The 14,215-nt window shown below is 35.3% G+C and overlaps 1 protein-coding gene across 6 annotated transcripts in view; it reads right to left on the reverse strand.

Annotated features, from left to right (window-relative positions):
• BICD1 (BICD cargo adaptor 1) overlaps window positions 1–14,215 on the reverse strand; it is a 225,887-nt gene that overhangs the window by 22,404 nt on the left and 189,268 nt on the right. For 3 of the 6 annotated variants that reach the window (XM_072798420.1, XM_072798423.1, XM_072798421.1), the window contains exon 7: window positions 13,220–13,427. In XM_072798420.1, the coding sequence (XP_072654521.1) occupies window positions 13,220–13,427 (208 nt within the window). Of the gene's footprint in view, window positions 1–11,928; window positions 12,123–13,109; window positions 13,428–14,215 lie in introns of those variants that run through there. The other 3 variants (XM_072798418.1, XM_072798422.1, XM_072798419.1) reach the window with 3 other exon arrangements.

Here is a 14,215-nt window from a genome sequence, read left to right on the forward strand (position 1 = left end):
AAATAATATTTAATTTATGAATTTTTATTAAATATTTAAGTAGTACTTAAGTAATAATATTTAATATTTACAGAAGATGTTTATTCATTTTTCAAAGAAAAGAATAAGGACTTACAAAGACAAGCTTCCTAATGTAAAAGTATTTGACTTATAGAAACTTATTTGAAGCAAAGCTACTCAGGAATAATTCTATTAGAGAAAATAAGGTTCACCTGCAGGTATATAGCCAACTTACCTCTTTTTGCTTTTGATGTCAAGTAGTGCATAAAAAGAGAAAAAAATTTATGTTTAACTGATTCTATTGTCATTACATAACGGCTTATTCCATAAATACCTACTCAGAGTAAGTGACTCTTCTATCCTTTTTTTTTTTTTTTTTTTAAGGACATATGAATAGAGGTAGATCCAGGACTGCCTGGACAGCCAGAAATAGGTATTGTAAGTTGCACTAGCCAGTGTCCTCACTGGGATGTCTGTGCCAGAGTCTTGGGTGGTACCCCCTCCTACTCTAAACTTTGAATTTCAGAGCTTATGATCTAAACTGATCATAGACTGATTCTATTTGTAGCAAGATATACTCTTATGTGCAATGAAGAATTGAGAGACAAGGCTCAGGTTAGAGCAAAAAATGGACTAGATGAACAGCATCAGAGCAACAAAAAAGTCCTTGACGAGAGGAAAGTTTATCCCCTTCAACTAAAAAAAGCAACGGTTTTACATCCACCAAAAGTAGGTTTAGCTAAAATGACAGTCCTGCTCTAAATCAGTATCCTGTAAAACAAACACATATATTTTCATATAAATCTATCAAGACAAATATTTGAAATGAGAGTTGTTTAACTATTGTAAAAGTAACAATCTAATCTAGTCCATCTATGGAGAACCTTTGCGCACTAATACATAAGAGGCCAGCTTTAAAAGCAGTCATTCAGAAAGAGATCTGATTTATGGTCTGGAGACACAAAAGTGACATAACCTATACACCAAAAAAGAAAAAGAAAATCCCCAGAGTCCAGTAATGAGCAAAACTGAAACGAACTGGGCTTTCACATGTCCAGTTCCTAAAAACTTTAGGATTTGTGATATGGAGAACATATCAATGATTGTTTGTTTTTGGCTGAGAGGTGACAATTAAAGGACAGTAAAATTAAGAGTTATATGACATCTTTATGACTTTACTTTTTTAAAAAAGTAAACAATAGAAAGGAATAAAGCAACAGTTTTGAGTTGTGCTTTTCCTTTTTCCTCTTGTATCTTTCAGGCACAATACACTGGGGAAACAGCCCAGGAAAACACATGAGCATCAACAGATGACAGGGGTGTATAGAAGGGACATACAATTGTGCAAAAGGAAAACCGGTGTGGCTGGATGCTCCATTATTATGTAATGAATACAGTGCACTGTGAATCTTTTCTGGTTGATTAAGCTCTACAAGTTTAATTACTAGGTCACTTTATGTAGTCTAGGTGCAAGTGCTATGGAACTACATTTTCATTACATCATTTAAAACAAAGGAACTAATAGCAAGTGTAGCCTTTCCATGAGCATTACAACTCCCGATCATTTGCACACACTCATAGAGAACTCAGGCTGCTCCTTCAGACCCGGATCAACTTGCTCAGAGCTCAGGAGTTATTATCATGAACAAGTTCTGATAATTTGTATTCATAGAATCAGAGTCTCAGAACTGGGAGAAGTTCCTTCAGTATTTCTTCACTTTAACTATCTATATATATTGTTATTAATGTAAAGGAGAGTCTACGCTGTTAATCTCAAGATTGGCTTTGCTGGCACCTATAGTGGCTTTTTCTTACTATGTTTTTCTTAGTGTTCTTTGTAAATAGAAGATGTCGAAGTTTGGACATAACATCCCGGGAAATGCTTATGATCAGAGGGTTTGTTGTTGCTGTTTTTTTAAATAATAGAGGTTGTTATGTAGTTACAGTGAGGGCAAATAGTAGAATACAATAAGCTAGCACCAGCAGACTGGATTATGTGTAAACATAGCAGAGAAGATGCTGGTGGCCATTTCCCCCTGGCATACAATGAGGGAGAGGTCCCAGCGGAGCTGAGTACCGAAACTCTATTTTGCACCGGGGGCTTTGGGATAAAAAGGCAAGGCAATGCCAATGATAGACAGTTGTAGCACCCAACATCCACAAAGGATACAAAGATACTAAGGGTTAAGTGCTGTAGGTAAGTAATTGATGGCAGGTTGGTAGATAAAAGGTGTTCTCTGACTTGATGGTAGGGAGCATGCACAATTAGAAAGTAGTAAGAGAACACGAGCAATTTCTTAATTTAGTACTTGGTCTAGTTTGTCATTTGGGGGCAGAGCCTAGTCATTTCAGTGAGTGTGAATCAGAAGCTATGATCTACAAACCAATCCTAGAAGTGTGTTTCTTTCATATTTTGTATCTCCCTATTGATATTTTTAGTGAGCTAGAAAGTGTCCTTTGGGCAGAGTCAGGAGAGGAAGGCAATTATTGGCTGGAATGTCCTGGGCCTTTTATGTGTCTCAGCCATCTGTGTCCCCTCATTACCCCTCCAGACTCAGCCACTTTCTGGGGGCCTCTATCTTCAGCACCACATGGTTGGACTCTGGTGGCCACAAGTATGACCCAACCACTTTGGCCCTGAATATGTAATTAGGTATATCAAAAAGTGATGTTTTCTTTCACTTAATGGATATCTTAGGGAAAGATTTTAGTTTTTTCCTTGAAGCATTTAATAAGAAATTTTCAATTTCCATGAATTTAATAAAATATTAATAAAACTTAAAAGACTTTAAAACTACATAGTTATACTAAAATCATCAACAAGGATTGAAAGATATTATCTAATGTAATATGTCCATTCCTTCTGCAATGTTGGTTTTCATATGGATCCCTTCAGTGATCCTTCTATCATCGCTTATTTTGCTTACAATGCTTAGGTTTTGAATATGGAATCTATTAAGAAAATTTAAGTTCTGAATAGTATACCTGATAGAGGAAGCAGTGGAAACAAAAACAAAAATTAAAAAAAAAAATAAATGAAAATGCTGACAGAATTGTGGCCATCAGATGTTCCATTAATCACTGCATTATTTATTGAGTAGCTTCAGTATGCACCATGAAATTATTTACTTAGTATTATCTTTATCTTTTCTGTTATCCTGGACAAAAGGAAAACACATGTGACCCATCTGGAAAGAGTTCTTTTGTGTTTTCTGTCTCTATATAGTATCATTAAATCCTGCCATTTAAAATTGGCAGGATGCATTATAAACATTTTCAATGTACTCTCTACTTAAAATAAATAAAACAGATTTTTTTATAAGCTTGATTACACCAATTTTTTTAAAAAAATCAAGTTGTATTATTATCTTAAGAATATTTAAGACATATAGTTTCTTAGGCGTACCTAAACAATAGGAATTAAATTGTAATATTGACAAAGAGACCTAGGAACAAATAAAACAGGTGTATAAAGAAGAGTCTACAAACAATTACTATGAACCTGTTTAAAAGAGCATTGCCATCAATCAGAGACAAACAAAGCAGAATCAATCTGCAACAAAAAACATTTGGCCCAGTTTTTCATTTCAAAAGAAAACCTAAATATGTGCCATCTTAAGTCTTATTGTACAATTAGATGCTAGTGAGTAAAATTTTAGGTTTCTGTGCAGATACTATATCTAGTTAAAACCATTGGTAAGTAAATAGATCTAGAACTATACTGTCCAATACAGTAGCAACTAGTCAAATCTGGCTATTGAGCATTTGAAATATGGCTAGTTCAAACTGAGATGTATTCCACCTGTAAAATATATGCTGAGTTTCAAAGTCTAAGAAGAGCAGGACATAAAATATCTCAAGAATTGCTTCTATCAATTGCATGTTGCAATGAAAATATCACGGATACACTGTGTTAAAAAATATTACTAAAATTAAGTTCATGTATTTTATTTTACTTTTCCTCATATGGCTACTGGATTAATATTACTTATCTGGTTTACATTATTTTTCTACCAAATACCTCTGGTCTAGAAGGTGAAACATTCTGTGGGCCATTTTATTGTTTGGCAAGATATATTTCTATTCTATACATGAAAACATTTCAAGCTTTCATGAAGGGCTCAAGTATCTTCCTTGTTCTCCATAACGTCTGGTTAAAAGTAAACAAAAAGATGAATATTGACATAAAGAAAGCCAAGATATACTAAGTGGAAAAAAATAGCATGCATAATAATGTTTGTGGTTGTGCCAATGTTAATACATATATAATACATAGTTGTAATTATATATGTACATATTTTTATATATTTGGCTTGCACATATAGAGAATGTTTCTGGAAAGACACAAGTAGTCTGGGAGAGAGCTACTTTATATTTTTCACCCTTTGAATTTTGAACCATCATTATCTTTGAAAATATACTTAAAAATTATTTTAAAAACAGATAAAAAGGAATAAAAGAAAGTAAAAAGGAAAGCCTACATATTTATATGTAATCCTTTATTCCATACTACATTGATTCATAAACTTTGCCCTGTAAAGTGGATATTTTCTTATGATTGCCTTGATTTTTAGGTATCCATATATAAAAATAGCCAAATAAAGAAACTTCAAGATTATATTTATATATATATCTCATATTATACACACACACTGCCTAAATTAAATAATAAGAGAAGTGAGTAACTGACTTGCAAAGTTCCCAAATGCAACTCTTTGGGAGATTTTATTATATTACCTACAGTGAATCACATCTGCAAAAACACTATTTATAATCTATATATTAGAAGAACTACATGTATAGATGATAAACCACAATAAGGCCATATATTTTGAGATACAGTAGGAAATTTGGACTCATTATCAATTATCTACCAAATTGATGACCTATTATTATGTGCCAGGTACAGTGCAAGATCCTGAAGATTAGAAGATCAAGGAGCAAGGTTCCCGCCAAAAAGCTTATAGATTCATAGAGGAATGTGATTTAAGACACAATGCCTATGCCATCTGTAGTGAAGCAGAGGAGGAGGCCAGTAATTCTACCTAGGGAATATAAGGGATCAGAAAAGTCTTCATAAATTGTATGCATTTATGTACACAATGGCAAAACTGGTGTATATGATACCTAGAGGTTCGACACTTTGTAGGAGAAAATAAGAAAGGGGAAAAATCTTAAAATTCTAAAATATTTTTATATGAAATTCAGTTAATCAACTGAATGAAAACCAAAACATTCGGTTAAATTACGGAATATCAGGTATTTATCTAAACAAAGCAAACATGGAGCTATTGGGGAAAAAGGAGATACATTTTTCAGGTTTCAATTGTGTACTGTATCTGTTATCACAGAGACAGAGGGAATCTAATGAAGAGACACATCTCTCAGATGACATTCTTAACATTAAACATTCCAACTCAAGTTCATTCTATAGTAAAAGATTTCATGTAAACATGGAATTGCTCCTTGAAAAAAGACTGAAAAGCAATGTGAGGGTGTTGGACATTTCCACTGTAAAATGAATCATGACTAACCCAGCAAAAGAAAAATACTCCTGCAGCATGTATGTTACACTAAAATTTGAAAATATGAGCCAATTTCTAATTGTATATTACATTGGGCCCAGATAGAAACATGTATATTTAAACATGTGGTTGGCAATTTTCTGACTTAGTATATTTTTAAAGATTTTATTTATTTATTCATGAGAGACACAGAAAGAATGGGAGAGACATAGGCAGAAGGATAAGCAGGCTCCCTGCAGGGAGTCCAATGTGGGACTCGATCCCAGGACCCCAGGATCACAATCTGAATCAAAAGCAGACGTTCAACTACTGAGCTACCCAGGCATCCCTGAATTATTTTTTATTTAATTTTTATTTTGTTTTGATACCAAACTAGCATCAGAAAATGCCCAAGCCTTCCTCTGCAGAGGAAGCTATATTAAGAGAAAATACAAGCCTAAAAGATTGCAAGTTTCAAACAGAATGCCATTCACTCCAGCTATTTCAAGAATTGAACCCTCTGGGGAATGCGGCTGGTAGGAAGTATAGTGATATGGGGAAGGGCAACTCACAAAAATGGAGAAACCCCTAGAGGAAAAAAATATATATTAGGAAAAAAAACCCACTGAGGTTGTCTGCTAGTTCAGGAAATCCACTCAAATAGCATCCATTGGGCTCCTACAAAGTGAGGGAGGTTGAAGGAGATAGGCAGTTAGAGTAGGTTTTGTATACGTGGGACACACTGGCTCTCAGGTATGGTTGGACTTCTCTAAATGCAGACACGTGTCAACATTAATTCCGAGTTTCCACCACCTCTCATCTGCACATTTCATAAGATTCCCTATCTACTTCTTTACTTTACATGTTGGCCACATCCAATCCATTCTCCACCTTGCTATCAGAGCAATCTAATATAATGAAAACCTGGTCTTATTCTTAAAACTGCCATCTATGTCCATGGAATAAGGTCCACTCTCACTAACCTGTCAATTTTCAAGTCCTTGTTTGTCTTTCCAGTATCATTTCCCATCATTCCCAAATCCCGCTCCAATTTCTAGTCCCCAAGATTGTGGCCTTTGCACAAGCTGACCTCTTGTAGAAGGCTCTTCTCATTACCCACTCCTGCATCCCTATTGTTTGCCAATCAAAGTCTAGTCACTTTGCATGACCAGTGCTCACATTTCTTTTGGGAGAATGCTCCTAACTACCTCGACTCCTCTGTTTATTCTGGGAACATCTATTAACATCATTACTTATTTAAAGCACAGGGATGATGATTCATTTAAATTACATGTATCAAAAGCCAAGAGAAGTGCCTGACACATAGTGGTAGCTCAATACATTCTGTTAAATTTTGATGAATGAGTGAATGAGCGAATGAGTTAGGGAAAGAAATGTGGTTTTGGTACATGCTTCAGAACACAAAATGAAATATAAAAAACAGACAAATGTCTTTTGAATGTAGTGAAATGTAAAGGCAAGTTTCACTAATGAACATGTTTGTGTCTGTTGTTGACTATAACATCTAAAAGGGTGATCATGTTAACACATTTCTGTGAGCTGCTTTAAAAACTGGCAAAATTTAAAATATCACACAAAATTTTCAGATTTCAAAACAATACCATTCTCTTACACTCATTCAGTAATGGTGTGAGAGAAAGAGAGAAGTAGGGAGGGACAGCCGGAATTAAAATGATAGGGGAAAGCAAAACATCCAAAAGGAAAAGCAACTACATGGAAAACACAGGGTGAAGAGCAAATTGCTTAGGCCATTACTTCAAGAAGAGAGTTCAAACTTGTTTTATCAAGTTTGAGATTTCTTGTATATCTTATTGCAATATTGTGATTTGTAAGAAAGATTTTATTTGGTTGTCATCCCCAGTTCTTGGCTCACAGCTCTTAAAATCCTTGGAATTTCCTAAATGTTGAAAGTGACAAAGGTGTCCTCAGTTATTTTAATAAAGTGACCTTAAGAATGGTGGCTGGTTGCCACAAGAATCAAGAGAACATCCATGTGATTGGGCGGTTGGGATTTTTAGTCTAGTACTCAACCTCCAGGGAGGGGAGATGGGCTGAAGGTTGAATCAATCACCAATGACCAATGATTTGATCAACAATGCCTATGTAATGATACCCCCCATAAAATCCCCAAAGGACTGAGTCAGTGAATGTGTGGAAATTTGGGGAGAGTGGTGTGCTCTGGGAGAGAACATGGAACTCCAAGTTCTTTCACCATACCTTGACCTACACTTCTCTTCCATCTGGCTGTCTCTGAGTTATATCCTTTTATAATAAGTTAGTAAACTAGTAAGTAACATATTTCTCTGAGTTCTCTGAGGTACTCCAGCAAATTAATGGAATCTGAGGAAGGGGTCATGGGAACTCTGATTCAGAGCCAGTCAGTTAGAAATATACATAACAACCTAAACTTTGGACTGGTGTCTGAAGTCAAGGAAGGGTCACTTGACCCTCTAATCTATAGCCAGTTGGTCAGAAGCACAAGGAATAACCTGAGCTTTCAACTAGAGTTTGGAAAGGAGGAGGGGCAGTCTTGTGGGTCTGACACCTAACACACGGACTCTAATGGTACTTCTGGGTAGACAGTGTCAGAATTCAGTTGAATTGTAGCACACCGGGCTGGTGTCTGAGAATTGCTTGGTATAGTGGAGAAACCTCCACACACACACACACAAACACACACACATTGCAGTTGGGTTCAGAAACCTAATTTACCTGCACAAATCATGTGGTCAAGTCTTTCCTTATAGAAATAACATCTCTTGCCTATGAATTACATGGACTCTTTTCACATATTCTGGCAGGCTGATTTTAATTATTAATAAAATGGTAAGATTTTCTTCTTTTCTTCTTCTTCTTCTTATTATTATTATATAAATAATATACAACAGACATTTATATTATAAATAATATAAAACAACCAATGGTTTTATGAAGATATACTACCTGCTGCCTGATTGTAAACTCATTGATGACAACAGGGTCCTTTTTGACTCAAATTATCAAGGCTGGTAGCCATATAGGTGAGAACAATGGAGTTTGTATGCCAAGATAAGGACAAAGTTAACAACAATAAAGCCAATAAGCTAAGGACAGAAACTCTGAAATTTGGGGGGATGAGGCAGCAGAAACAGTCAAAGTCAGAAGCCAAGGCCAGAATTTTCCTCTAAAAGATTGTATTAATGTTGCAAATCAATTAGTACAAAACAATCTATTAATTCTGAAAATCAATGCCCCATTCCAGAGTTGATTCTCCTGAAATTGAGAAATTGTGGCTTAAGAAGATGGAGTTTTCTGCTGAGCATCTCATAGAAATAAAATCTATTTGAAAATATTCCTTATATATGGTAAATAATATTTTGTGTTTTGTGTTTTAAATTTTTAAGTGAGACTTAAATCTGTCATAATTCCTCAACAAAAGGATCCAAACCAAATTTAACTCTGTATTTCTACTGAAATGATTTAATTAAATTACTTCAATGTTCCTCAATAGAAAACAATCCACTTATTAGAATAATAATAATCACCTACAAAGATATATTATGACTACATTTTAGAAAACTTAATCAGAAAACATTCTAATAAATTAACAGGGAATTGTCCTTTTAAAGATGACTATATATTGTTACTAGCTAGTAAACTTTATAATTATCAGTAACTTATATTAAATTCATGAATTAAAAATACTTTACAAATCTATTCTTTTCCATTGGTTTAAGATATTTTTTGTAGAGAATATAGGACTGGAGATATATGCCATATTTTCCTTTTCTTGGCTTATTGTACACATTTTATACAGCAAAAGCATCATAAATAATATTTAATATGCCTTACCCAATACAGTTCAGTCCACAAAAAATAATATATATTGTCAATAATACAAATATTTTTAGAAGTTATAGTTTGTTTGGTGTAGGTAATTAGTTACTTTCTATAGTAATTGATTTAACCAAAACTTTTTAGAAAATGTTGCTTGGTTGATCTAAAAATTTATTAAGAACTAATCTGGTTGGGCCTATGATACATAACTGAAAATTCCTTAGGCTGTAATAACAGCTTTACTTCCTCCCCTCTGTAGTTACTTTACCTTCAAATAAATGGTTAAAAATGTAAGGTTTATCAGCATGCTACATTGTCATTATAAGGATTTATTGGCCTAGTGATGATTCTGAATGCCATATTATTTGTATCTCTAATCTTGTATATAATAATAATTTCTAAGGCCAATGGTATTTTCTAGATATTCAAACCTAAAGAATTTAAGAGAACATAATAGTACTCTCATTCATGTATGCTAACTAGCCTTAGAGTTCTAAGATGTGTACAATGTGCAATAAGTAGTAGAAAGATTAAGAGTGTATAAAAACAGGAAAAATGTTTTACAAGACTTTTGGTACACTGATATACTCTCTTTAACAACAATATCAAAGTGGAGCACAAAACACAAAGATGTTCATAATTTTAGCCCAGTGATCTCGCTCAAGAAAAAAATGAATCAATGAGAAGTTGACTGCATGAAGATATTTCTAACAGCACGGCATAAAATAACAGAATGAATAACTATCCCAGTGGTTAACAAGAGAAGTACTGATTAATGTGGTAACATCTGAAATAAAATTTATGATACAACATCCTTTAAAAATAAAAATGGACAAGATAGTAACACAGAAAAGTTTACAATATAATCTTAATGGTTTTGACAATGTAATGACAATGATATAAATACATATTAATGTAAATAAGGATCAAATGATCATATACAAAATGAAAAATAGCTATTGTTTATTAATTTTTAGTCTGATTGCTATATCACTTTTTCAATTAAAAAACAGTAGGATTACTTACTAATCACAGGATTTCTTTTCTAGGTTCTAGTAGATAGTGCTACTAAATCCAGTTGGAACACTAAAACAACTGGTGGGTTTTACTGAAGTTAGGTGTCCTAATGAATCATAACCACTTTGGTGATTTACAGATACTTCAAGGTACTTTTCAAAGGAGTCTGAAGTAATAGGTCATAATAATGAATTATGAAAGTAAGAATGTCCAGCAGAGTTGTTGCTTTTTTCTTTTATTTCTTTTTCTTTTTGGTGTACATTTTGGCTGTTATGCTCATTATCACTACTAATTTACTCAAATATTCTTAGAATGTAGAATATGTGCTATTAATTTCCACATCACACCTTTTAATCCCAATCAGTAGGCTGATTCACGAATCAGATAAGGAAAGTATTAGAGATCCAAAGGCTGAGGTTTCCAAAAAGGAATTAAGGTAAAAACCAAAGTAAATGAGGTAGGCGATAAAATCAAGGTGAATTAAAAAACAAAATTCTGTGGCAAACTCAAAGACTATAGTAGGGTCAGAAGACAAGTGCAGCAATCTGGGTACCAGTGCTCAGGAGTGATGGGGCTGTGGAAAACTGCAAAGCTTGCCCTGTTTAAAAGCAGTAAACTCAACAGAGCTCTGACAGGTTATTGACATGCATGAGCACTGACCTCGGGCTGCCAGATATTCAGAATTATTCAAGGGAGGCCAGAAATAGATGCTCACGTGAAATCTCTGAGTTTCTAACAGTTAACAACTAACTTGAATTAGTTTTAATTTTTCATTCCCTATGACAACCAGCTGTTATGCTGCCTTTGGGCTTATTTTATTTCATGGACTTCCTGTGTGCTACCTCTGACCTAGAGTTAGCATGCAGGGATTTCTCAAAAGGCTGAACTCCATTTGCCAGAAGTTACATTTTCAACTGAAGCTCTTCATTGGAAAAAAAAAATTTTTTTTAAAGAGAAAGAAAAATGCAAAATGGTGAAGCTAAAAATAAAATGTGAGCATACTGGTAAGCATAAATCAATAAGGGCTTGCAGACTACAAGGATATCACACAAAGATGTAAATGTTTCTGAGGAGCAAAACCTTGGGAGGATTTTTCTTCTATTTTCTCTATAATCATTGAGGAGACATTCTGAGTCACTACAAAAGGAGATTAGCAACTTTTATAAAGATGGCTCCCTTTACTGAAATTACCTTAAAAACGATCAGAACAAAATGACAAAATTTGATCAGGATGGAATAGCTATGAGCTACAAATTGCATATAGGACCTGGGTGTGTGCTCTGCATTATACCTGATGCTAGGTTCCCTTGACCTATCCCGTTCCTTCCAACTCTCATTTTCCATCCTTGGCTGTTAAGAGGAAGCCCCTGGCGACTCCTACGGAATGCTTGTCTGGCCGAGTGAAGGAGAAAACAGGACGCTAAGTGTAAAGGCGTCTTGTATTTCAGGAATTGACCATGGTCAAAGTCTGACTCCATTGATGGGTGGGCATGAGTGGTTGGGAGGAAGGGGAGAGTTGTTTATTCAGCTAATCATTTGCATCACATGCACCCAAGGAAAAAATGTTTACCTGGTGGAGCCACGGTTAACCTTTTTTCCTTGCTGAGCCGGTGCCCTTGGATGAATTCATTCATGGAAGGGGGGCCCTTCAGAAGAAATGATTCTGTGGAGGTGGGACCAGGGGGAACGCTTAATAAATTCTGTAGGTAGGTAGCCCCTGAAGTCCTGGGACGGCTCTGATCACAAAGGGAAGGTGAAAATTGTCTTGCAGGAGATCCAAGAAAATACATATAGGAAACAAAAAAGTTTTACTTTAATTACCTTTCAAAGCCTCACCAGTGACAACATTATTTATATTGGCATTTAATTTTTTTTAACATGTAAATCAAGATTTTTGCTAATTGCTTAGTTTCCATACCAGGATGCAACCCTATTTCGAGACTGTATTGGATACTGGAAAAGAAATTTATTATAGTTAGTCAGTTTGCACCGCAAGTAGAAAATATTTCTAGTATTTGATTCTTTACTGAAAGCTCCTAAAATAAAAATTTTACCATTAACTGAAAATACAGGGTAAGTAATTCAACATCCAGGACTCTGTAAAATGGTCACAAAATCAAGCCACTAAAAACCTTGCAAATGATTTCTTTGAGCAACGTTCACATACCAAATGAAAAGGCACAAAAACTGCTTTTAAGAAAAAGACTATGCACATTCCATTCCATTCTACCTCAATATAGACATCCCCTTCTAGTCAGGTGTCAGTTTTGGTAATACAGACAAAAGTTTTCCTAAGAGAACATACCCACATCCTTGCCCCATTAAAGAGAAACTGGTAAATAGCACCATTACCAGAGGTACAATGACTTTTAATGTCATGTAAAACACGTAAGATGTAGCTTCATTCTTAATATCCACCTTCTAGCTACCGATTTTTAGGTTGGAGGTAGGGGAGAGGCATATTTATGCATACAAGGAACAGCAAACATGTTGACAGATACTCAAAAATTATATTATGGTTAATCAAGAGGTGAGGGCGTGGGGGACAGAAAGGAATAAATCCACACAATCATCAAAAAAGATTTGATTTGGAAAAACCAACATTAGCGAGGAGGCCCGTTTAGATACCCACTCCCAGTTTGTGTGTCTTCCTTCCCTTCCTCCATCCTCCATGATAAAAGCACATTAATTTTTGCAGTTAGCTAAAAATCTGGCCTCTGCACCATACTATGAAGATCGCTGCATGCATACCTTTTCCTCTGAGTGCCACTGCTGACCCGAATGGTGGGTGTCTGTGGGCCCTGCCTATGCAGGAGGTAAGTGTCTATGGTGGGCACGGTGACTGACGCCTCCCCACTTACTTTAGGGCTGCCGATCTTGCTCTTTCCAAGTTTGCCTTTGCTGCGTCGGGACTGCTCGTGGTCAAACTCTAAGTCCTCCAGCCGCTGGGTCAGGGCAAGTTTTTGCTGGATAGCCATTCGTAACAAAGTGTTTAGAGTCTTCTTCTCATCCTCTGCGGCTGCTAACTGTCTCTGCATCTCATCCAACTGTGTGACATATTCATCACATCTAGAACCCAAACAAAAAGTGGTCAGGAGAAAATCCTGGTGAAATTATACATCGAACTTAAGTTGGGGAATAATGAATTGGACTGGAATTTAGACTTAGAACACTGGTCTTCCCAGAGCAGCATGGAGGGAACCTATCACAGTGGAGAACTGGAAATGATAAAGCAGGTGCAATAATTGATGGTTCATCTATACAATGGAGTATATATGGACACTTATAAGAGGAAACATCTTAAACCCCAAGGACAGAGTTATTGTGGAGGCTGCCCCTGGTGTCAGGAGAATGAACAGTAAAGTCTCAGGCAATGTTCACAGCATGCCAGATGTGTTATAACAGCTTCTTCTACTGTGTAACATTGTAGTCTTTGGAGGGATGTGACAAGTTTGTTATAGACCAGGCTGTAGGATGCAAAAGAATAACCATGTTTATAAAAAAACATTTCCTTCTTTATCTATATTTATGGATTTTGAGTACAGATTGCAGCCGCATTGCTTTCAATATGGCAGATTTGCCTGAATTAGAAACTTGAATATTTTCAAAGGTTTCTCAACCAGATGATAAAGCAACAGATGTCAAAGAAAACCATGATTTTCTTAGGGTTTGATACAGATATAGCAGGCTGTTAGGAATATCTTTATTCGGCTTTGATGCTCATGCTATAGCAGAAAGATAAGCTCAGTGAGCTTTTTTTCCCTGTCAAAAGTAAAACCTATGCACATAAACATTTGGAAGGAAGAATTAATCACACAATTATTCAGAGACTTTTTTTTTCTGAGTTTACTTACCTA

Source organism: Canis lupus, chromosome 25 (assembly GCF_048164855.1).
Source record: "Canis lupus baileyi chromosome 25, mCanLup2.hap1, whole genome shotgun sequence".
NCBI classification, from domain to species: Eukaryota; Metazoa; Chordata; class Mammalia; order Carnivora; family Canidae; genus Canis; species Canis lupus.